The sequence below is a fragment of the Toxotes jaculatrix genome, chromosome 6, assembly GCF_017976425.1.
Source record: "Toxotes jaculatrix isolate fToxJac2 chromosome 6, fToxJac2.pri, whole genome shotgun sequence".
Lineage (NCBI taxonomy): Eukaryota > Metazoa > Chordata > Actinopteri > Toxotidae > Toxotes > Toxotes jaculatrix.
Genome location: NC_054399.1, coordinates 7,031,214 through 7,056,696, shown reverse-complemented (window position 1 = coordinate 7,056,696; position 25,483 = coordinate 7,031,214). Strand labels below are relative to the sequence as shown.

Here is a 25,483-nt window from a genome sequence, read left to right as displayed (position 1 = left end):
GTCATACCTCTGATTTCATCTTTGGTTTCAGCAAACACTCTCAAAAGGCAGACTCACCCTCTCCAGCATGTGCCTGTGTCTGTGTGTCTGTCCGTCTGTCTGAGTGCAATATAAGCCACCATCTCCAGACGACTTTGTAAACTTGAGTAAGTACAATGTAAGCGTCTTTGCATTGATTGTGGCCCTTCCTTGGCTCTGGGGACAAAGACAGTCAAACATTGTAGAACAATGGAGCCATGAGCAGGGAGGATAAGCTTGCAAACATCAACATGGACTCCATTTTGATGTCAGTGGCAGTTTGGGGCATTCATGTAAAGCTATTACGACATCAGTCTAATGAAACATGGGCAGCTGTAGTGCTCTTCTTTCCCCAGCCACTCTCTACTGTACCCTGAGTGACTGGGGTTTCTCTGCCTGCTCTGGGCTCATGGGAAGGGAGGAGGGCAGAGGTTAGGGGTCATGGAGGTCAAAGTATGAGAGTCTAAATGTTGAGGGGAGGTGCGGGGGTTGAGGGTTGTACACTCTGACCCAGCAGCAACGATTAAGATTGGGGGGGTCAGGTGTTTGCATAGTTCTCTGTGCAAAAGCCACCAACCGGAGCCATTTTTATTCCTCGCGGCTGGTTACATCATCATTAGAATAGCAGGAAATCGTGGCGGGTGATGGGAAATGTGGTCTTTGCACCACAGCTCTTTTCTTCTTTCTTTTCTTTCTTCTTTCTTTTTTTTTTTTATTGTTTTTGTACTCCTGCATCGCACTACATGGTGGCAGGAGGGTGAAAAGTGACAGGGGATGAGGAGGAAGTGAATTTGTGTAGTAGTGTGAATGTTGTGTGTCATGTCGAGCTTTGCAACTTTGCAGTCAGATTTGGCTGTGATGGGGGTGGATGACGGATGCGTCAGAGAGTGAGGTGAGGGGGTGGCGGGGCAGTCGTTTGGCAGTCAGGCACTACAGCTCGTCACAATTCAGACAGCCTCTTTTCCCTTGATTTTGTTCTTCCACCCTGCCTTTCCTCCTTCCCACTGGCCTGCCCTCTCTCTACCTTTTTTCTTGTTTTGAAACTGATTGTCTTCTACCATCACAAAGACACTTGGTTCTGATTGATTAACAGGTAACAGAAGAGGGAGAGCACAGTGTGACTGGGGGTGTCTACGTCAGCCCCACTGGCAACCTATTCGATCCCACAGTGAAATGACACACGCGCACATATGCTGTTTGACAGCAAATGCTGATGACATCTCCGGTGGGACGATCAGCTGCCGAATGGTGCTGTGGTTGGTTGGTCAGTCAGTCAGTAAGAAATGGTTTCAAATTTTTCGCATGACAAATATTGCAACCCATAGTAAAGGAACATAAAAAAGAAAACACTTTGTCTTCCACATAGGTACAAATGAACACACATACACAAATTGAAGAAAAGCATGTAGACAGACATACAGGTATATTCAAGGCCGCTCGGGCCTGTGTGTGTCCCTCTGATTAACTCCAAGTAAACAGCCTGTCTTTGGAAAAGCAAGACACACATTTCAGGACCCGAGCGAGGACCACAAGCTGAGGAATGAAGATTCAATGCTATTGATTGGGAGGAGAGGAGTTTGACCTCCCCCAGCACACACTGCCCCCTACTGTCTGGATTTATATACATCAAAGAAACATGGGGAAAGGGGAAGGGTTGCAACAACACATGCACACAACCAGTGAATCCAACAGTGACGGAAAATCTAAAAACAAGGACCCCTCCAATGCCTAAAACCCAAATCCTCCCACCCTTTTTGTTTTAATAACCAAAATATCCCCCACCCCTTCTCCACCCACTCCCAAGTCTTTCCATCCTCCTCCTCTCCCCACAAAATCACAGGTCATTCCTGTTGGTTTCTATACAGTTATACAATATCCATGCACAAAAGAAAAAAGCGCACCTTCTTTTCAATAGGAGGTGCTGGTCTTTAATATTCTAAGAACATCAGGAGCACTTGAACACACCCAGGAACCTTCAAAAGTAACTGTGAAATTGTTTTTTTTTTTTCAGAGAAAAGACAACTTAAAGGCAGAAGAAAGCTAACAATGAGTAAAAGGTTTATCCCTCCTTTGGTTTAACATCAAATTTTTGGTTTAAAATTCCACCCAAATTTGTATAATTTCTTTTTCTTTTCTGTTTTTACATTTTTTTTCCCTTTAAATGTACCTGCCCATGAAAGAGCTTTGAACTAAACATCTAAAGTGAGTAGCTCTTGCCCCTCTCTCTCGATTCTAGCCTTCTCTGCTGTCTCTTCTTTTCTCATGTAACCCTCCACAGAAACATTCACAATGTCTTTTCCTTTATGAAAACAGTAAGTACATGCCGTAGCAAAAACAAACAAGAGAACGTACGAGAAAAATGAGCAAACAAATAAAAGGAATTTAACAGTATAAAGCTTCAAGTCACAAGTTCCAAAACTAACTATCATAGTATCATAGTTTCATAATCATTGTTATCATTAGCAGTATTATTTTCAGTTTAAATTACATAAAGTTTACATGAAAGGTTTTTGAGGTATTTCAGAATTAATTGTCAACACACGCCTACCGAGTCTTAGCACTAGCCAGGGGGAGAGGTCGACTGGACAGACAAGGTGGAGGGAGGAGAGAATTTGTGTCTATAAACTGTCAGTGAGTCTTCCACACTTTTCTAGTGCAGCCTCTGTGCTTGCACGCAGTGGAGAGAGAGAGAGAGACATTTAGTGGTAAGATTTTACAACTACAGCCCTCCGAGCGCTTAGAGCCTCTGCCTTTTTACTCCCCTCTTTCTCTGTTACACAAAAATATCTCTGATGTGAGAGAGGCAAAGTGGCTGAGAGTAAAAGCACATAGGGCGAAGAAAAAAGAAAACACAAAGGCTGTGAGCTACTAGAAGATCAACGATACAGTAACAAAGACTCTGACAGATTAAGGAGTAACATATAATTTTGTTTCAAATAAATAGTGTATAGAAAATGTTTTATAGACTTTCTACATGATAAAGTGCTTGTATTCTAGTGTATCAAGATGGAAAGTCAATATGGGAGAAAATGCTGACACAGCCCCCACTCTGTGTCCCTCTCTTTGGCCCCCCTTTCTGTCCATCCAATTATGGGTGCATTGTCTGTGTGTGAGTGCATGTTTGTAAATGGGTGTGCAGCTTTTTGCATGCACCCGCATGGCTATGTGTGTGCGTGTGCGTGTATGTGTCCAGTGCAGTCCCACCCGTGGTTGAAGGGAAAAGGCACTCAACTCTGTCTGCAAGGCAGCCACCTCCTCCTATGTGGCACGATGCAGTCTGACTGCGCTGTTAGTGTGAACATGTATGTATGTGTTTGATTGTGTGAGTGTGTTTGTCTGTAACAGTTTTGGGCAAAGAGGGGGGCTCTTTTTTTTTTTCTTTTTTTTTTTTTTTTTTGGTTTATGTCCCCCTAGGCAGTTTGGGACCGGTAGGCTGCAGTATCTTTGGTATTAGTGGCGGTTTCACAAACCACTCAGCTTAGTGAGGTAGCCACATTGGTTCTCACTACAAACAAATGCCATTTTGTCAGCCTAATACCTAGAGCTGAATCTAGCTATTTACCTATGCTCACTGAACTGTATACCACAAATCAATCTTTAGCTCATCTTCCGTTGGCGACTTTAACTCACTGCTTACAGCAACGTGAAGTTTGTCAGTACGTCCAGATCAACTCCTCTACCATGACCGTCTCTTGTCTAATCTGCACCGCTAATCTGACTACATTGTTGGAAATGCTACAGTTGCATCTTAAGACCATACAGATAACTACTGAGTCCCGAGCTTTAGCCCCCGCCCACCCTCCAATAAAACACACTGAAATCAGCTAGGACATTTGGAGGTCATTGTTTCGTCCCCCTCCTTTTTTTACCCCATACCTGGGGCTCAGCTTAAAGGGGGCTGAGAGTACCACAGTTCTGACATGAAATGCCAAAAGAGAGAAAGCGTCCGTCATTTATTCTTCTCTTCAGCAGCTCCCTGTTTTTTTTTTTCTCTTTCTCACGGTAAATGTCTCCTCCGAGTCTATATTCACATAGAATGCAAAAAAAGAAAAGAAAAAAAACATCCTTCATTGGCCTCGGTCCTTGCATCCCTCTTTTTTTTCCTTTTAAAAAGTCCTTCCTTTTTTGTTTTTGATTTATCAACAAGGTGCCTTACTTATGCACAACAGAGCACAATAGTAACAAGAAATAGAAACTTTGTGTCTATGGTACTAATTAAATACCCGCATCAATATAGAGAGGAAGAGAGAAAGAGAGGGGGCAATGGGGTTAGAGGGAAGAGGAGGTAGAGAACCAAAGATAGAATGAGAGATTTTTCTTCTGCTTCAAAATGTGTCCAGTTATGTGTTGGAGACATTTTCTTTCTGTTTGTAACACATACTGTGTGTGTGCGTGTGTGTCTGTGTCTGTGTGTCTGTGTGTATGGTAGCTTTGTCGTTTGAGGTTTGGTTATTGTATGCCTTAAAATCTGATTCTTTTTTTCTTTTTTTTTACTAAAAAAGTATATTTTAATTCAGTTAAAAGCTGATTGTTGGTTGGCTATGGCACACACCGCCCGTCATCAGTGGGGCGCACTGTAGCTGTGTGTGAACCCTAGTACCATATTCTCTGATTCGCATTAAGGCAGTAAGCATTGGCACTAATTATTGTAGCATTTTGTCAGCTGAGTGTGGTGGTTAGCTACTGATAACCCTTGTGTGGGAGTAACCAGGCGATTTAGTTTGAATCACATCTGTTGAGAGCTGTTTTTTGTTTTGTTTTGTTTTTTGCAAATAGATGGGATGGAAAAATGGAAGAATGATTTGATAAAATATGAAGCCTCCTGAAATAATGTACATTAAACCTCAAATGTGACTGTCTCAGCAAGCCTTTCTGTTACATTTCACTTACTGTTGTACTTTTCTATCCCCTCTTTGCGTACTTTCTGTGTTCGTATTGTGTAGCTTCTGTAAGATTTGGAGTGGTTAAATAAATCCCTGCCTTTGCTAAATCCCTGTGTTTTCAGCATTCAGTTTAACCATCCCCCTCCTCCGGCTTCACCAGCGCTGGTTGGATGAGGAACAACAATGGGATAATGGTTAGCTATTGATCTGCCTTCAAAGAGCTGTGAGGGCCTGAATGTGTTGTGCCATGACTTCTCCTCAGCATCTAGTGGCTCTTCCCTCCCTCTCCTCCACTCTGAACCCCCTTGCTCTGCTGGACACGGGTCTCTGCTATCAACAGCAGGGGGCACTGTTGCTCTGTCAGCACAGGCAGGACTGGGGAGGGAGAGGTGTGCTGCTGCTGCTGCTGCTTCTGCTGTAGTAGTAGTGAGGCCTTTGTGTCCCCATCTCCACTGGGTTCCATGTGCTCCTCTTACATTTTGCTTTTTTGTATGCAGCTGTAATGTAACTGGCTGGATGCCCGAGCGTGTTGTTGTCGCTTGGTTCTCAGTTATTGATCAGAGGAAAAGCTCCCAGCAGAACAAAGAGCATGTCCAGACATCTCACCCACCTCCCCCATTGGTCAGAGAAACACAGACTCTAGGCTCAGGCTAAGAGTAACAGTGACATGTCTCCCTACAGGCCTCCAACATCTGTGCAAAAAATATAGACCTGGGCCCGGAAGACCTGAGTATCTACTGCCGAGCGTCTTGAGTTTCACCTTCAGGAGGGGTCAAGGCCCCACTCTCTCTGTCTGCATCGATTCATTTTTCAATTCATTAGTTTGCCGTATGATCAGGCTGAGCTGCTCTCTGAAATGGCTGGCCATCAGGGAATACCTTTGGCCGAGGAATGAAGGAGACTACAGGAGGAGGGGGAGGTAGAGGCGGAGAATTGGAAAGCCTTGTTGTTGTTTTTTCATAGGCTGCGTTGTTTTCTTTATGACGGCCTTGTGTGTGCAGGATGGGGCTTGGATAATAAGGCTATGTGCTGCTCTGTTGTCAGATTTATTGCCGTTCTTTCGCCCTTGTTGCTTCCATGTGCCGGTGTAGAGGGGATGTGAGAGAGAGTAAAGAGGCAGACACAAAGGAGGTGAGTTGGGAGAAAAAAAAATCAGAATCTGTGGCTACTTGGGTGGTAAAGCAAAATTCAGATACCGTCCAACATAAACATCAAATCTTTGGTGTCTCTTTACTTTATCAGATGCCATAAAAATGATTTTCTTTCGTAAAAGACAGAATCAATGATTGTCCTTATGTGACTAATGCAGAGTGAACCTGACTTCACCATTCACCTTTAGATTATGCTTGTTTCAGGTGAGAGCTTGAAATTCTGACTGACAAAAAAGATGATTGCATGGCACAAAGGATTTTCAGGCAGAGGACACATCCAGACGGTCCGGGCCAGGTAGGGTTGTTATAGACAGGTTTCACAGCCAATTTCCCATGTTGCCTGTTGTTCCAACCTGGTTCCCTGACTTTCTGAAGGCCCTCTCCTCCTCTCAGGCCTTGGAGAAGGTTGTCGCGGATGTGCCTGGCTGCCCAGGGCTGGCGCCATGGTCGTCGTGCCAGCGGTCCACACAGCGGCGACGCGCATTCATGAAGAAGTTGCTGACGGTGCTGAGCTCCAGGCCGAGCTGCTGGGAGATGGTGATCTGCATTTCCTTGGATGGACGCTTGTTCTCCTTGAAGATGGCGATGAGTGTGCGACGCTGCAGGTCAGTGAAGACCAGACGCTGTTTCTTGGGCGCTGTGTTGCGGTCCTTGTGTTGCTCCTGTTCTTTGCGCTTGCAGGCTTGGTGTGGATGGCAGCGGTGGGAGGGATGGGGATGAGAGTGGGAGGCAAAGAGGGGAAAGAAAACACAAAGCAAGGTAAATATACAAAAGTAATCATTTTCATGACTAAATAACAAAGGGAAGAAGTGGAGGGAAGTAAAGTAACTGAAGGTATCATTATCCAAAACTTAAACACATAAAAACTAGTTTATACATCAGCAGAGATTCTACAGCTCCAACTCTATTGCCATATTAAAGTTGATTTAAAGCTAATCCATGCCTCCTGCCCAGTGGGAATATTCCTTCCATCCAGCAGAGTGCAGACAGGGAGCCAGCCTGCGGTGAGAGAAAGATGGGGTGAGGAGGAAAGGGGGGGTTGTGGGACTGGCTGTTGCCTGCTAGCTGGAGACACTGCTGTTTGATTCAATATTAATGCAGTTTGAGTCGCAATGGGGGACTGAGTGACTGTTGCACAAAAGTAAGCATTTTGTGTAGGTGTGTATGTGTGTGTGTGTGTAAATGAGAGATAGAGGAGGGGCCAACGCAAGAAAAGAAAGGGTTGGAGAGAAAAGAACAGAAAAGGTGGAGGAGTAAGACAAAGTGTGTGTATGTGCGTGTGTGTGTGTGTGTGTGTGTATAAGAACCAAAGAGAAGAGCTGAGAAGAAGAAGAGGGAGGGGCGGTGAGTGAAGGAGAAAGAGAGATATTGACCGACTTTGCTGTAGGAATTGGGGGGTTCTCTGTAGGGACTGAGGTCAGAATCCCCCCCCAGCAGGTCTACAGTCTGCTACTTCAAACAGAGCCCACTGGAGCCCACTCTATTGAGCTCTGAGAGGGTATTTATAACCCACTCCACCGCCGCCCCCCCCTCCCAAAACACAAACACTCGAGAGGTGCATGCACTAGCTGCTATGAGCCCTTTCCCATACACAGAGCAATTTTCAAAAGAAAACACACCAAGTGTACTCCTAGGTTTGGGAGGGGGTCCAAGGGGGGTGGTGGGATTGTAAGCAGTGAACACAGAAATTAATAGTTAATAGAATGTTGTGTTGTGGGTAAGTGTGTTGTAACTCAAAGTATTTGTAGGAGACGGGTGGAGAGCAGCAGACAGGCGCAGGGTAAAAGGCAGAAACTGCTCCCAGAGATGGTGCAGGAGGAGTTGCGCATGGAAGTTGTGTGTGAAAGGTTAAGGCACCGCCTCGGCAGCCACACGTTCCCCTGCTGGCCGAGGATCGAATCCTGCCAGAACGGACTGTGTGTCCCCTCTCAGCTTCCCTACTGTCTCGATAAAACGAAAGCAAATTGGAGAGAGAAACAGAAAGATGCCATCCCTATGGGGTCTGCAACTGCTGCCGTTGGTATTGTCTGATACTTTCATACTTGCCTTCAATAATGTCTCACTCCCACGCTGTGTGTATGTGTGTGTGTCTTGATGCATGTAAGGACAGATTTTTCTTCTCTTATGTTCCCCTTGTGTGTATGTGTGTGTGCATGAGAGTGTGTGTTTGAGGGTGGGGGGTTGTGATTATGCTGAAGTGGCTGGAGCCAAGCAGTGGCGCTGTGTGTCTAATTACAGTGGAACAGAGCCCATTGATCAGCCATTGCAGTCCAATCTGTTTACTACAGATGTCTAACCTGAACACGGACCCATCCATCATATTCATATTTCACATCAACACTGCAGCTATATATATCACACAAATGCACACAGGCTATTATTCCACATACAAAATTATCCAAACGCATGTATGTACAGTATGTATATCATCATATATAATACTCTGATTTATTAGAGGATTAAGGGTAGTCATGACAATGAGGAGGAGGAGGAGGAGGAGGAGGAAGATGATGTCATTTTATGGTTTGGTACAATTATTCACAGCGAGTTAAGTCCTAGCAGGTCGGATACTACAGGACGAGCAGGACAGACCATTAAAGCTGCGAGAAGCTACATAAAGCTTTTGTGAGGACCGTTGACACTGATGAGGCCTGTGTTCACCAGAATTAAAATTGTCCTGCATCTGATGTCTTGCTCTTTAACGAAGTTTGTTCAGCCTATCGTGACGCAAGAAGCACTTTTAAACCCTCAGCATCAATGAGCTCTGGTGAACCTATAACCAACAAACCAAGCTAAATATCACCCAGTAATTCCAGGGACAAATGCCGGCAGGCCAACTCACACCATGGATTTAGTGGTAAATTGATCTATTTGTCATTTGTCATCAATGTGTCAACAGCGTCTTTGAAAACACATTCTGGTCTCAATGCTTCACCAAGAACTGTTTATAACAGTTTTAATAAATGCAGTTGGTTTACTCACCTCTTCTCATTCAAACATTATTTGTGACTAATAGGCATCCAACTTTTGAGCAAAGCTTGCATGAAAATTAGATATATCTGACTTTTTCCATCATTATCATTTGGTAAGGTTTTCGCCAAACATTCATCTATGTAGACTCCTTAAATACATAGTGTGAATTGTTTTGAACATATAAACCAGCTTATAAACTTATAAACCAGACTGACAAAGTTGTTGATATATTATTGTGTTTTATCATTGATAAATGTTTAATTGTGTTTTCCAGCTGTCCATGCCAGATAGACTAAAAACAAAACCATCATTGGCTTTAAAAAAAAAAATTCCCAGCAACTACTATTTAATTTTCTCATTGTTTTATGGGCTATTCCAGAGCAAAGCCATCACACTTTAGTTTTTAGTTTACATGGTCACCTGAAGTGAAAATAACTGGCAAACAGAAAAAGAATAAGAAAATAAAAATAGAACATCTGCATCCTAGACACAAAAACCAACTGAGCAGTTAACATTGTACTCTAGTTAAAACTAGTCAGAAGACAGTTGGGCGTGTGGAGCCCTGATGGGGGAATAGCAATTTCCAAACCATTTCTTCAACAACAAAGCAAGTACAACATTTATCATTTGCTGAACAATAACAGTTCAGACTGGAGAAAATTCTTATTTACAGATCACAGTTTGAACGTTACGGTTGCAATCTGAAAGCTTTTGTTAGCAGACATGACTTGAGAAATGCTCAGGTTAAGGATGATACTTGTTAAAAAAAACATTTAAAGACTTGCTCTGAATCAGCTCCACGGTGACCATAGAGAAGTTACTACTCTGCCCAGCAAAGACATGCTGTCCCCTCTGGGTTTAATGTGTGTGGAAGAGGATTCGTTTCCCAGCAGGACAATGATCCTGAACATGCACTGAAGCTCTACCAGGCCTGTTTGAAGTAGGAGCAGCAAGTAGCTCTGACATGCATGGCATGTCTTTCCCTACACAGTCACCAGACCTCAACTTTACTGCACATCTTTGACAACATTAAATGAATAAATAAAACAATTATTATTTTTTCCTTGGGATACTCAAAAGGAGTGGTAGACAGACAGTGTAAACTCTAAATATTCCACAGGGTAAAAATGCTTTTACTTGTGTACATTACTTACTCTGATTTTTTGTTTTCCTGCTAGAATAACACATCCAAAATAATTATCAGTGTAGATGTATGTTTATCTCAATATTGAAATCCAGCCTAAATTTCTGTTTGTTTTCTGCAGCTTGGAGTCCACCTGAACATCTCACGTCCCTCCCGTGTGTGACCTTTTTCTCCTGTGGTTCGTCCTGATGCGTGACCTTGCGCAGGTTTGCATGAAAACACACTCAAGCACATACAACCTCTGGTGTTATACCTTAAAATGCCTGATTTTGGGGTATTTTGCATAAATGCAGATTTTTTTTTGTCTTGTAATGAAAACGTATGAACGGAGCTTTACTAGTTACAGTACGTTTGGAGTTATTTTGCTAATTTTATCTACTTGCTTCGAAGCAGAAAAACATCTTACTTTTCATGAGTAGTCTCACTGTCAGTGTGTGTATTTATGGACTGTAAAATCAACATGGGTCTGGCTAGTTCCAGAAAGAGGACTCTTCCAAAATCTATTAATGGATTCGCTTTTAAGAGGCCAAAAAAAAAAAAAAAAATCTGTTGGGAAAACGAACTGCTGGTCGGAAGTTTAAATGACAATTTTTAGGTCTTTGTTCTCTTTGAATCCCTCGAACGTTAAGATTAAAGAGGCAAAAATCAGAAAGTATATCCATAAATGTTTTTATGCAATGAGCGCGTAAAAAACGAGCCAGGAGAGGAGTATTTATCTTTTAATGTCCCTCCACAACACAACAGGCTCAGGCCGTCACAGCTTCTCTGTCCACACCTTTCCGCCGGCGAGTCACGTCCTGCCACCTCATCGACCGCTTGCTTTGTGCCGTTTCGATCGGCAGGTGTCGCTCTCGCGGTGGCCCGGCTGCACGGGGCGCCATAGTGCGCTGCCTTTGCTACAGGCGCTGGATTTAGTAATCAATATCGATCGATCGGTGAGGAAGGGGGCCCTGATTACTGAACCAAGCTCGGCGTAGAAAAGAAAAAAAAATCGATCATTGCAGCTTTTAGAGCTACAGTAGGCACCGAGCAGAGAGACGGACATAAACTCATGCACAAAGAGCAGCCGGACAAGAGCAGAAATCCCGGTTTGGTGCTGAGTGTTTTGTGAGGTGCACACCCCGCTGGTACACGGGCAGAGAGAAATGTGATTTCTATAAGTCCCTATATGGAGCTGTGAACAGGGGCTGACCTACTTTGAATGAATCCCTCACACACATATACACACACAAAAGACTGATTAACAAAGACATATCCATCCGATGTGTCACTGTTTCTGCCACATACGTGTATTTACTTTGCTATTAGTTCTAATATTATTGTGATGTTATTTCCCATAAATCCAAAGTAGACGCCCCTCTGATCGTCGTGACAGGTCAGTTCCCGGACTGGACTCTGTGGTCGCGCATCTATCTCCTCTTAAATTATCAAATTCCTTAATGGGTGGATTTTCAACTTATATCCTTTATGCTCGGGTGAAAAACGGTATAACTTAGGCCCATTTCTTTTCCACTGATGACATTAATATTCTTTGCTTCACGACAAACCAAGCGAGGTTAAGAGAAAGGCCCTGGGTGTTCAATATCGATCGATAGATTCGTGAATAATTCGTGTGTGAAATTCAGTTCGTCCAATTAATTATGCCTCGGAGAGGGGAGTGGGGGCCCGGAGAGGAGATTCATGGAGGGGTGGAGACGATGTGATGATCCAGCTTTCTTGGCGGGGGCTAAAATCAGAAAGGGCTGAGCAGGAAAATCATCACCTGTTTTACCTGCGTGTTGACTGTGCGATCCAGCTGTCTTAGGGCTGCTCTGTCCCTACAGATGCGAGTCCATCTTGAGCATTAATCATTTATCGATCATCGCTGCCCTTCCTGCTCATAATGAGAAAGTCAAACCGCCTAATATTGTACCTATGAAACCATGATCTGCATCTAAATTTTTTTTTCTCTCCTCCTTGCTATTCGTTTTCCAAAGTCTCCCCCCGTTGTGAAATCCAATCATGAAGCCCTGTTTGTGATCCCTGTAAAGCAGACGAGGTCAGAGTCTGTTGATTTAATTAATTTACCAATAAACATGTTTACCGGTTATGGTTCGGCGCGTTTATACACACTCACACACACACACACACACACTGCAGACCGTTTGTTGGCAGGCAGTCCTGTCCTCACTAATAATCTATGCACTGTGCTTGTAGTTGCACTCTTCTCCGTATTATAAGAAGCACGATTGGACTATTTGATGTTTAAGCTTCAGTCTGTTTATTAAGTAACCTCTCTGCTGTTTCGCATGGGCTGTTGCCCTAAAGATTGATAGCAGCCGGCCCCTCTCTGTACACTGTGGCATTTATTCCATTCAGGCTGCAGGGCAGTGCCAAGCTCTCTCTCACTCCCTCTCTTTCTCTCTCTCGCCAGGCCAAAACACTTCCAGCTCAATACCCCTTAATGTAATGAGTGAGAATTGGTGTTAATATACTGATAAAGCGACACAATTTGTTTGTTTGCCTTCTCCCGCGACTCAGCTGCGAGGCATTTCTTCTTCGGCACTTCAATAACACTCAACCAGAACTCAGTTACACCTTCGCCCACATCGCACCTCAGTCCTCCAGCTCTCTGCCCTGCAACATTTTCCTCCAGCTTTTTGAAATTTGCAGTATCACCTGCCACAGCCATGCCTGCACTGGAATTTAAATTTAGATTTAAAAAAAATATATAAATGTGTATATATATATATATAAAAAAAAAACATCCTATTTTGTGCGCTGTGTCAGTCTGAGATGCACAAAATATCATTTTATTCAGCTCGGTTTTTTCACCTCCACGTGTTATTGTCAACCCAGTGGTAAACCTAAGAAACTGCACATTGCTTAAAAAAATTCAATAATCAGTAAAGGCTTCTGCCTGCGATGATCACGCTCCTTATGAGGTTTTAGGTAATTAAATGCACTCAGCCATTAACGCGCATGATTGAGAGCACCGTGTGACTGAATTTCAACCTGTATTATTATTATCTTTTTTTTTTTTTGGCCAGTTTAATAGCAGCCTTATTCTGCGTGTGCCATTTATTTGTATGAGTGGATCCATTGTTAGTGTGATACTCTTATCCGCGATTATCATTGATTTCATTCATAATTGCTTTGACCAGTTATGCGTGATAGCGGTAATGATCATGATTCTTTATTTTGTGGAGACAGACAGGCGGGCCTACGGTTTCATTTCCCACAAACAACAGGTGTGGATCCGCTGGATGTGTGTGTGTGTGTTTGTGTGTAATTTTATGAATTAATTAGGAGATTCTTTACTATGAGAAATTAAGACAAGTTATAATCCAGTTGAATACTATTTGTACTGGCCGAAATTTGGCGAGTGTGCCCGAAATCTCAGATCAGTTTTTTAAAAAATAGAACCACAAATATATATATATTTTTAAAAAATCAAGAAACAAACTGCTTTCAAATTCGCCTCATAAAGAATGAACTAAAATGAATTAACATTTAAACAAATAGCATCTGTCCCTGTGGGGTCTCTTTTGGATTTGGTGGCTGAGCGCTGGGTGGAGAGGCTCTGTGGCCGGTCAATAGAGCCGCATGTCTGGGCTTCATCCGGATCTTACAACGGTACCCGCAAACAGCTTTTAAGCTTATTTTTATTTAATGAATTAAGTTTACACACGTTTTCAAGCTACGCGAATGCCATGAGGCTCATTTATGGTGAAAAAAAAAAACAAAGAAAACAAGCAAATGCGCGGAAATAGTATAAGAAAGCAAGACTTAACTAATTTACTTTTTCGTTATGATCGCCAACTTTTAAATAGCCGGGTACACAGAGGTCAGTGAGGTCAAAGTTTGCCCTCTTCTGTGTTTATACTGCTAATGATGAAGTGCACAGATTTAGAAAAGTTACAGCGCAGGAAATATGTTCATAATCTTCAAATGTCAGCTGTCACTTCTCTGCCCGTTTCTTATTTGTCGCAGGAGAATCAGCAAACTGATCTGCAGTCAGGTGGTAGGCCCACTGTTTACTCTGCGGGGAGACGGACAGGCTTTCAATATGCAGGAATTTTCGAGATTTCAATTCAATACAGTTCTCACTCAATCTTGTGAAGACTCTAATCCGCATTTATGTGGTCTGTTTTCTCCAGTGCACAACACAGTATATTAGATTTAAAATAAATAAAGCGTCGTGTCTTTATTGTTCTGTTGCAAATTTAATGGGTTCTTTAATTTAAGGATTTTGTTTTATATGAGCGTTTACTCGAAGCTCCATTTGTCTCATTTTGCAAATCTGATTGTTTTGTTTTTTTTCTTTTAAGTGTCTAATTCCTTTGAAGATGGATTTATTTACTTATTAATTAATTAATTAATTAATTCTTTTCAGGGCGGTCACAAATTATCTTAATGGCTATGTGTGCAAGAATCCAGCCAATAGTAATAAACAATAAAATAACTATTACTATAATTTTATAATTTATATTTGTTTGATTTGTAAAGTACATTATTGAAACTGCAGTCTTTCAATTTGAAGTGTTAAGAAGAAGAAAAATATTGCAATCAACACACACACACACACACACACACACCCACCCACACACACACACACACACACCTTGCTGTGTTATTCTAAACATTCAGAGGTCCTGAGTAAATGAATGTAGAAACAATAAGTCAGCATTTTCATACGGGCTCAGTAAAGCATCAGAATAAACAAATTAATAATTTTAGAATAACCCGCAGCCAGTTCGTTATATTTAATAACATGTAATACAAAGGCTATATGGGCTGACATCGATTCATTCATCAATTGATTTCACAGTCGTTTTGTTCCTTTGTTGATCTGTGTGGGGTTGCCCAACCGGAGTTTCGGGTTGCATCTGTGGGTACGATAAGCTGTGTGTGTGTGTGTGTGTTCGTGTGTGTATGTGTATGTGTATGTGTGTGTGTGTATGTGTATGTGTTTGTGCGCGCGCGTTCCTGTGTGTGCATGCGTACGTGTGTAAGTGTGTTTGCGGTTTTGTTGTGATCGACCCTGTAGAAAGACTCACAGAGGTTCCGTACAAACCATCTGCAGGCTCTCATCTCAAGAAAAGGGCCCGGTGAGGTCGAGACACGATTTGTCAACAGGAGAATTTGAATTTGAGCGTTTCTGTTTGAACCTACAGTCTCATTTTCTACGCGATTCATGCGGAGACGAATCCTTGAAATCCAAAAAGAGACTAAATGTCTGTACACTTAACCAGCTGCGCTGCAAAAATGTCAATTTTAACACCTCGTTTAATCTTTTACTGCCTCTCTAAATCTCTAAATTCTCTTCTTTTCCCTCGACTACTGAAACAAATTTGCAAGAGACGATTTTATTTCCCATAAGGGAAGTGTTATTGCTCATATTGTTATTTTCTTCTTGTCGCCTCAAAATATGGCCGCTTCTTTTTACTAAAACATGCATCAGCGTAAGAAATAAATAGATATGTTACATTTTTTTTTCTCTCTATTTAAGAAATTTCAGATTTTAGCAGCTGCTACGAGATTAGATAAGTTCTTGCTGTTGTGGAAACCTTACACTGGACTCCAGCCTCTCTTGTGTGTGGACTGATTGTGTGGACTGTGTCCTTGCCTTGTGTTTTTAGCCTGCGCATTACACAAGCCATTATCGGGCCTTTAATAAGCGATGGCCTGTCAGGGCTTCAGATAACCAGCCAGTGTGTGGACACATTGCTGCCTCGCTGCTGCTTCAGTGTCGCTGGACACAGATTTATAACCGCAATCCCTACAACAGTAATCCGTTACTTATTATCCAAAGTATCAGACTCCTCCGTCTGTGGGAGCAGGAACACCTGACACGTCTCATCTGCAGAAATTAAACAATAATAGTCGATTTGAATCAGGTGGGGTGACTAGGCTACTGTTTGGATAAACCAGGTCAGAGGAGAAGGTGATGGCATAATTCATTGTTTAGTCTGAGTCTTTTGGGTGACTCAAATCATCTCTGAAAGGAGTGTGGGTCGTTGCGGGAAGTGCAGGGACAGCAGCGGTACGTAAATCAGTGCAGGCGCGCAGGACGCACGGAGCAGACCCAGTTTTTGGGGCATCCCGGCGTTACATAACAGCGGGCTGAGCTCTACTGACACAGCGCTGATGTGATCTGGTCAACAATTTAATTGCACAACAGCCTGCTCTTTGGAACCGTCGCCTGCTTTGGCTCTTATGTAAACTATCACACAATTTTCTCATCAGCCATCTTCACACACGGACCCACACAGCGTTCGTCCCAAATCTTAAAATCCTCCTTGACTCCAGAGCGCAAGGACGAATATTCAGATTTAATTATGATTATCTGAGGTTTGGGCCCTTTGTATTTTTGCCCAGAATGGGGGCGCACACAGTGCCATTAACCCTTTGATGCCAGTCGCGTGCATTCAGTCGACTCTGCCAACAATTTGATTTAAAGGTCATTCTCTCCTATCGATCCGGTTTGGCGAGGGGGCGACGGGGTAGCGTAGGAATTGATCATCTAAAATAGAAGAGACAGTATTCGAGACTGTACAGAGTCCAGACCTCTGCTGCATTTCTAATTACGAAGCTGGCCCCCCTTCCCGTGTGAATTGGAACGAGGTGTGTGTGTTTGTGTAAAAAAAAAGGAATGGGTGAAGATGTGGGAGATGGCGCAGGCTCCTTAATCTGATTTCTATTAAAATATTATTATTTTAAATAATAAGGTCGACGTGGTCAGAGCAGTGTGTGTAGGACGGAACAGTGTGGGTGGGATGTATAATGAGCGAGAAGAGGTTAAACGACTGTGAACTTTAAAGTCGTCTCATGCTGCTCGTCCCGCTCTATCACAGAAACAGAGGGCCGCTACTAAACCTCTCAGATTTTAAAGTCAGCGTTTGACTGCTCTGACCAGAGCATGCGGCGAGGTGCGCAACAAAGCCAGCGTGAGAGCATGCGTTCATTAGTCATTCTGTTGTGCGTTATGAAGGGAGAGCTGTTAATGGGAGAAATGGTGTTGCATGGTGGAGATGGAGGAGAGTGGGGGTGTGAAGGGGGGTGGGGGGTTGCATGGCTGCATGGCGCAGCTCCAGAGATGGAAAGGAGAGGCCGGGGAATGGAAATCGATACAGATTCAGGGCTCGCCAGATCGGCCTTAACAATGTGGCGCAGACGCACTCTACATCCCGATCACATACACACAGGAGAGAAGAAACGGGGAGGCGACACGTATGCAGGCTGTAGCTGGTGCAATGATATTGTCCTGTGATTTGCACTCATGCAGTATGGGAAGCTACGGCCTCTATGGCTGCAAGCACTCATCTAAATAAAACCAAATCAATCATATTTTAGGGTGGATGTGTATTATGAATATTAATTTCAGCCCACAACATGAAGATTTATGCTAATTTAAAGTTGCATTAATTGAGCTGATGCAAGCCGCCTCTTCACGCGGGGCTACAGATAATGATGCAAGGCGCGAGATGTCATTTCATCTGGAATGAGCTACACTGAACCCGGGATTTAAGCAAAATAGCCTCGGGGTATAACCTCAAGAAAATGACTGTTGCTCTCCCACCAGAGGATTTCAAAGGCGATGCTTGTACATGGCTGTCTCGGTACTTACAGCACACGTTGCTGTGCTTAACGAACAACGAGGCTCTGAAACCGCAGCTGCACTGTTTACTCCCCTATCTTCCCCTCACACATCAATTATTAAAGTACCAATCGATCATTTCGCTGGCTAACATCAAGCCATCTCTTCACGAAAAAAAAAAAAAAAGAAATGTTTTAGATGATCTTGCATCAATCACATCTTAATGCCCTATGCAATTAAACCCATTATCGGGGCTCAAATAACCAAAAAGAGCACCAGGAGAGAGAATGACTATTTTTGCTGCTTTAGGATATTTTGGTGAGCATCCCAAAATAAATACGACCCCCAGTTTGTCTTCTGCAGCTCCCAAAACAACAACAGCAGAGAAAAAAAAAGCTAGAGCTGTGATTTAAATGGAAACCCCGGCTGGCTTCGTGCTGGACTGGAAAGTAGGATGCAGGATGGTGTGATTGACGCGATTGTGGATTGTAATATTGATCGATGGGTGGAAGCTGTTGGATGAAATAATGGTGTTTAGGGCCTACAAGAATGCTATTAACTATGTATTGGTAAAACTCCAGTTCACCACCTTGAACTGTCCTGAAAACAGAGACAAGATGCTGCAGTTCAGTGCGGATGAACGAGTATTTCAGCACTCTGGACAGTGCCTTTAAACCAGGAAACTGACCTGCTGAGGAAAAACTATGCGCTTCTTTATACATCGTAGAAGGAAATAAAAACTGTAACTAGACGACCCTCTTATGGTGAAATACACTACAAAATAAATTCATTTCATTTGCAGAAGAGCAATCAGTTATTCACCTTCTTTCTTTTTATCCGCTTGAGGCAATCGAATGAGATAAAAGGTCTTTTAGCATTTATCTCAAAATGATTTACCTCAGCCTAAAATAAAGAGCTGCCTAACACAGGCAACTAGTCAGCTCAATGAAAATATATTAAGGCCACCAGAAGAAAATGATGGAAGGCTTTGCGGAGAGGAAAGGGCGCAGTGTGACAGGGATCAGGCGGAGGGGAATGGGGTGGTGGATGGGGGCGAGTATTGCTGCGGGATTAGGCCTGTGTAAACTGCGTGTAGTCCATTGAAACATGAATAGAGGCCTCCCACCCTCATTCTCAACAATGTTTTTCCTCCGTGTCCTGTGGGTCTTGACCTGCACACCCTGGCACGTGCTCTGGCCATTCAAATGGTAATGAGCCAACTGCGCTTTCTCTTTTTTTTTTTTTTTTTTTTTTGGGTGAAGGAGAAGGGCCTCGGCATGCCATGGCACCCCATCACTGTCTCTTTGAGGAAAGAGTTAAAGCACAGGAAAGGGATATCTGGTACCACAGCGAGAAATATGACTGCATTCCTCGTGCTACCGAGAAATACAACGCGCCTTTTAAGGGATTTTTTTTCTTGGTGCTATAATACAGTATTTTCTGAGTTGTCCAGCATCTGTCTGGAAGGACGTGTTAGGCGTGAATCCCACCCGAATGACTGTATAACCCAAAACCAAAAGGGCAAATGAGTGAGGGCGCATTACACACAACACACGAAACATGATTACAGCAATTTTTTTTAAGTGTGTGGTTGCCTTTTTCTTTTTTTTTTTCTTTTTTTTTTTTTTTATAGGCTAACAGCTGTCCCCCCACCCCCCTTTTCCGGCTCCCGCCTCCCCCTCTGTGCTCCGGGGGAGACCAATGGGGAGAGAGTGCTGAGGCGGGATAATTGATAGATGCACTGGCTATCCTTATCGATCAGGGCTGTATTGACCCGACCAAATACATTGAGATGGAGTGTGGAATTCAACACAGATGCAAAGACGAATTGTTTTCATCGTTAATGCGATCTTTAAATGCCTTCCAAACTTTGCCTTCACTTTGCCCGCGTCTTTCTTACTTGTGCAGCTTTACATTGAAGCTGCCTATTTATTTAATCGACGAATACATGAACTTTAAGATGCTCCGAATATGTATAAAATGCCCTTCGTTGTTTGCTTGGCCATGGCGTTATGGTCTTGCAAATGAAGAACGCAATAGGTGGGAAAGCATGTGGGTCTTTGCCCTCGTTGGAGATGTTAAGCGTGAAGGACACACACATCCACACACACACACACACACACTCCAAACAGAACAAACTCTCTGCTCGATTTTTCGTTTCAGGATAGTCGTGTGTGTACCACATGCCCTCTCTCTCTCTCTCTCTCTGTGTGTGTGTGTGTGTGTGTGTGTGTGTGTGTGTGTGTGTGTGTGTGTGTGTGTGTGTGTGTGTGTGTGTGTGTGTGTGTGTGCAGACACTGGCATTTTCACATTAGCCAAGCAGGGCAGCTGCATTGATTTGTGTGACTGTGATGAATTTGGAATAGTAATTTGAATTTATTGATTGATGTGGCCGAGCGAGTATGGCCCAGCCTCACTTTCAGCCCACCCCCCTACCCCAAACTCCTACTCTCAGCCCACATGCACACCGAAGATAATGGTGATTTTAAATGCAATAAGTAAAATGTTGCTCCGTGCATTTACATACAAGTCATTTGTCATTTTGCCCCCCTGGATTTTTCCCTGAGACCTATTGAGATAGCAAGTTAATGCACAATAGACAATAAAGGCTTGAAATGTGCTGTTTCAACAAAGAAAAATAAACACAAATATATGGTAAAATATATTTTAAACTAGGATAATTTATAACATTTTCGCCAGCCACTGGATCAAATTTAGATTACTGTGCTGCCGTGATTTCCATCGTCCAAACGTATAGAGGAGAAATGTGCACTCACGCACGTTGACATCCACATTACACCTATGGGTTGTCCCGGGCCTGACCACTTTCATGCCGTAGGTGTGCACTGCACAGGACTGTGCCACTCCAGCATGTCTGTTTGATTGGGGGGGGGGGGGGGGTGGTGTTATCCTGATGCCGAGTGTGGAAGATATAAAACCCCACAGCCCAATTAGCTTTAACAGCAGTGGCACTTAAAGAGACAATTGTGGAGTGTTTAAATCTTTATTTACCAGAACCCCACTAAATGCGCAAAGGAACAATTTACATGCCATTAAGTGCTTTTCAATAGGGCATTGACTGGAACTAAAATATGCCACTATATCTGCTTAATTGAACTGTTCGCTGAAATACGACACAGAAGAGCTGATTGACGTTTGGAAGCGCAGCACGTCTAAACAGGGCCTTTACACAAACATCGATGCGAGGGGACCTCTCACTCACATCTCTGTTTTAACCCCACTGCGACGCCTCTCGTTTTCATTTACGTCCTGTTAAGCAGGTTATAAGTGTTAAAGGGTTTAAAAGAGGGGGGCGGGGGTGTAGGTTCAAATCACAGCGTTTAGTGGGAGAATCTTTGAGCAGTAAAAATCAGGACCGTGGATCAAAGACACGAACCATTCAGAAAGCCCAAACTGAGAGATACTAGGGGTTTGTGTCACACTTTGTATCACAGTTCGTCTCTTACTGAACAGAAGTGGAGTCTAGCCCTTTCTGTTATCGTGTCCCAACACACATGACTACACAAACCACGATAAAACACAATTTCTAAACAGGCCCTAAACCAACTTTGGAGACAAGATATCCCAGAGTGCAGAGGAGACAACAGAGGCCACAGAAAGACGCATATGTTTGTGTCTCTGTCTTTCAAATCCAAATCGATCATTTATTAGTACGCTACTCTGAAAGGGGACCCCTGGACCTGAAATATTGATCCATAGGAGGTCATGCTCCCCCTACTCTTTGGTCAGGCCTCAGACGATTCTCGTTTGCGACGACGGGCTTATTTGACAGGGGGGCGCACCGAAGTATTATCTATAAGTTCGTCTGATACCAAGTAAAACTGGGCGTTTGAACCGCGGTTATCCCAAAGTGTAGATTTCTTTGATTTTTTTAAAGTAATACCTGGAAGATTCAATCAATTTTGGCTACATCCTGCTTTGATTTCCTTTGTTTGGCTTCTTTCTCTGTTTGTTTTTGTTTATGTGAGTGAGAGAGAGAGAGAGAGGAAGGCAGAGGGTGAGATAGAGGGAGAGGGTGTATGTGTGTGTGTATCCATGCTGGGTTCGTGCGTAAAAGTGCTATACTGTGTGCGTAAAAACAAACACGTTTGTGCAGACTGCGTTTGCACCACTTGCTGCTTTTGAGAGATGCCACCCCTCTTTTGTTTATAACACTTCCACTGTTGCACAGCGTCTGTTTACACTATCATGGATTGTAGCATCAATCAAAATATAGATTTACCCCCAACATTTAACACCCCAACTGTCATGATGAAGTTTTACTCGATACAATCGACTAATAACTTCTAGTAATGTCTGTTTGAGCAGGTATTGACAGTCTCGCCACATTGACTTCTAATTGATCCCTCCACATCACTCAGGTTGGGAGCTGTCTCCTCACTCACCTGCAAGCCTGAGCGCTGACATCCGCTGGAACTCGGGCTCCTGGAGCCACTTCCACATCCTCCTGAACGTCTCCCGGCCAGACTTGAGTTTACTCCACGGTTTAGGATTCCTCAGCAGGTCAGACAGAGTTCCTTGGGACCGGCACAAGATCCTCTGAGCAAAGATGGCCTGGGGGATGCTGTAGCGCTTGAGCTCTGCCGTTATTCGCTGTGCCACTTCCTTGGTGTTTATCTCCTCCACCTGTCCTGACCCAGCTCCCTGTCCGCCTCCCACTACCGTCTGCCTGTCCCGGTCTGACAGCATGGACCCGTTTGCCTGAGAGTGCGGATGGCTGTGGTGGTGTATGCCGTTCAAGGATGTCATGAGCCCGGCCCCATGGCCCCCGAGACCCCGGGCCAAGTGCTCCTCGCCCCGGGATAGCATGGCTGCATGGGACTCGAATCCCCCCGAGGAAAGCATCTTGTCGTTGGAGAGGTGAGCTCCAGGACCATAGGCGCTGAGTGTTTGCTGGGAGCTGTGCAAAGACCCGAGACCGTTAGACAGAGGGGACAGAGGCTGTCCCATGCCGGACATGTCTTTGGGGTAGTGGCCATAGAGGTTACTCATGGAGGCGAGGCTTCGGTCATCCCTCATCAGGGTGAAGCTGCCGCTGACGTTCCCGGCTGCGAGTCGCTGGTGCGCCGGATGATGGTGAGCGTGTGGGTGTGGATGGTGAAATTTCTCCGAGACGGTGGATATGGGGGGCAGGTGCTGCAGCGGCGTCAGTGTGGTGTAGGTGCTGCTCAGGCTCATCCCGGAGTCGCACGACATGGTCATTGCCGGATGCAGGGGCCCAGACAAAGCGTGGTCTGTGCGGTAGTCCCCTGCTCCCTCCAGTATCGAGGCCATGCTGGACACCATGGCTGACCGTCCGTGCGACACCAAGTTCCGATGCGACGCCGACGACTGGCGCGCATGTGGGGAGTTCATTAAGTCGCTGGTTTGATGGGAGTGAGATACACCGTGTAGATTTCCAATGTTTTCCATTGTAAGCTCCATTGTTGAAAGGATCTTTATTTCCACCCCTCTCGCCACTCTCGCTCTCTCCCTCGCTTCTCTCCCTCTCTCTCTCCCTCTCTCTCACTGTCGCTCTATCTCACACTCCTTTCCAATAAATTTTGAACGATTTCAAAGCCAAGCCATTGATTGTAGTTGCCCCTCTGCAGTCAATCCAGCATGGTTTTAAAAGATCGGGTCCCGGCCGCCACACAAACTGCGCCGCAAAAACCTCTGCTCAGTGCGTGAAGGTGTCTGCGCCTGCCTGGATTTGTTTCGCTGTAGAGCACCTTCTACTATACCCAAAGCACTGCTCCGCTCTCTGTGTGTATATTGACGTGCCCGCGCTCCTGTCAGGACGAGACCGAGCCTGTGCGCATGTGCGCGCCCCCGCGGTCTAACCTCGCACTTGCGCGCTCTCTGTCTGGGGCCAACCTGACGTCACTGGCCCCGGTGAGATGGTTTGTTCATTTTGGAAACTGAAGCTCAAATTCCTGAAAAAGATTACATTAGACACATGGTAAGATAAAGAAACGCAATCCTTCACACCGTGTGCAACATTTACACTCAGATGGATAAGAAGGCCTCGCTCCTTGTTTTCTCAGATAAAAACCCCATGACACGGCGCCAGCAACGCATGTGATGTCTCCTTTGAAAGTTAAATATTAATTAGTATGTGTCATATCAGTGTAATCAAAAAACCACAGCTTATCATGAAGAGGTCACAGCTCACAGCCTCTGCTTTTTTAAAATGTTTTCGACCTTTTATTGAAAGGTTAATGGGATGATCCACAATTTCCTGAATTAGTACAAGAAAATAAACTTTTTAAAACGAGTTTAAAATATGACAATTAGCTGTCTGGATGGCCTTTGATGCTTCAATTATAATCACTTTACCGATGAATTATATTTGCGTCTCTCTTTCCAAAATCTGAAAGTAAATATTTCTGACCAGCGTCTTACCATTAAGCTTTCTCTCAGCTTTTTCTTACAAGTGTTTTTTTTTTCTTTTTCTCACTTTAAGAAAATGTTACAGAATAAATCTGTTGATTTTCATGTCAACATAGCCTCTAGGCTTTGACCCCTCTCCCATCTTTGCTCCTCGGATTCAGGCCACGAAAATCAAACTCTTAAACACATCAACTCTACCATCATATTTCACGCCTTAAAAAAAAAAAAAAACTTCTGGATAAAACTTGCTGCTTTCTGACGTCAACCCAGGTCAGCAATCCATCAATGTCAGAGTATGTATGGATCAGGAGATGCATCGATAGGTTGGTGCCTATAGCAAGCAGCACGTTGAGATCGAGGGGCTTGATTTTTGCAAAGGGGGCTAACGAATAAGTCACGCGTATTTGGTGGAAACTTAAGAGTGTGTAAAGCTCCACTAAAGTTGTCCGAATAGTCTCCAATCTCCTATAAACAGTGTGTGTGTGTGTGCGTGTGTGTGTGTATTATTTTTTTCCTATATTTCTTTATATACTTTATAGACGCAATATCATGAACATCTGTACAATGTGGTGCATTACTTCAGTGACATAGAGCCAATATTCCAACATTCAGCTTATTAAAACTGAGAAGGTTAGAATATACAGCATATTGTTAAGTGAACTGGTACCTTGCGATGGTAGTATTGTGTTTAGTTTGCATTATATTATACGGTGTTCGTGTTATTTTGTCCAAAAATGCCCCTCCAGGATTACCACTGATTTGAATCAACAACAATCTGACACAGTTTAAACACAATCTGGTTGGAAGTTTCACAAAAAAATCTAGTATGTGTGAACAGGATTCCGAGTGTGTGCAGTTGTATGTGTGAGGTGACATGAGACAAGTGACACATGAGAAAACTGGAAAAATAACACATCAACACTTCGGTGGTGTGTTTTAGATGTATTTGAACACACTGAGGTGTGTGACTGTAAGTGTGATGTGTGTGTGTGGGTGTGGGTGTTGTCAACCACAGCAACACAGCACACTCCTCCGTAGGCCTTTAGTTGCTCTCTAAACTATATGAGCACTGTTACCAAGCGAGAACCTCTTGGCATTTACACCGATGTTATGTAAAATGAGGCCATTAGGATTTCGACCCGCAGCTGGGGGAAAACAGTCTAACAATCCAGGAAGTGGCATCACTAATCATTTGCAAATTGCATAAAATAATTTCCCTGACCAGTGTTTACCAACAGAGAGGTCACGGCCATCCATAACTTCGCTGATAAATTGTGATATCAGTGGCCTTGGCACACAGCTCCTCTCCCCAAAAATAATGACCCTAAAAACTGTGTCTTTG

At 43.8% G+C, this 25,483-nt stretch overlaps 1 protein-coding gene across 1 annotated transcript; it reads right to left on the bottom strand.

Moving 5' to 3' along the window:
• Positions 1-6,441: 6,441 nt before the first annotated feature.
• onecut3a (one cut homeobox 3a) lies at positions 6,442-23,193 on the bottom strand. The gene is made up of 2 exons (XM_041040644.1): positions 22,155-23,193; positions 6,442-6,734 (listed from the first exon to the last, which is right to left on the bottom strand). Exons 1-2 carry the CDS (start codon positions 23,191-23,193, stop codon positions 6,442-6,444), a joined length of 1,332 nt encoding a protein of 443 aa, XP_040896578.1.
• Between the last annotated feature and the right edge of the window lie 2,290 nt (positions 23,194-25,483).

Coding starts and splice junctions, on each gene's coding strand:
- onecut3a (XM_041040644.1), bottom strand. CDS start 23,193: ATGGAGCTTACAATGGAAAACATTGGAAATCTACACGGTGTATCTCAC. Junction 6,735..22,154: donor GTCAGCGCTCAGGCTTGCAG/GTGAGTGAGGAG, acceptor ATCCACACCAAG/CCTGCAAGCGCAAAGAACAG.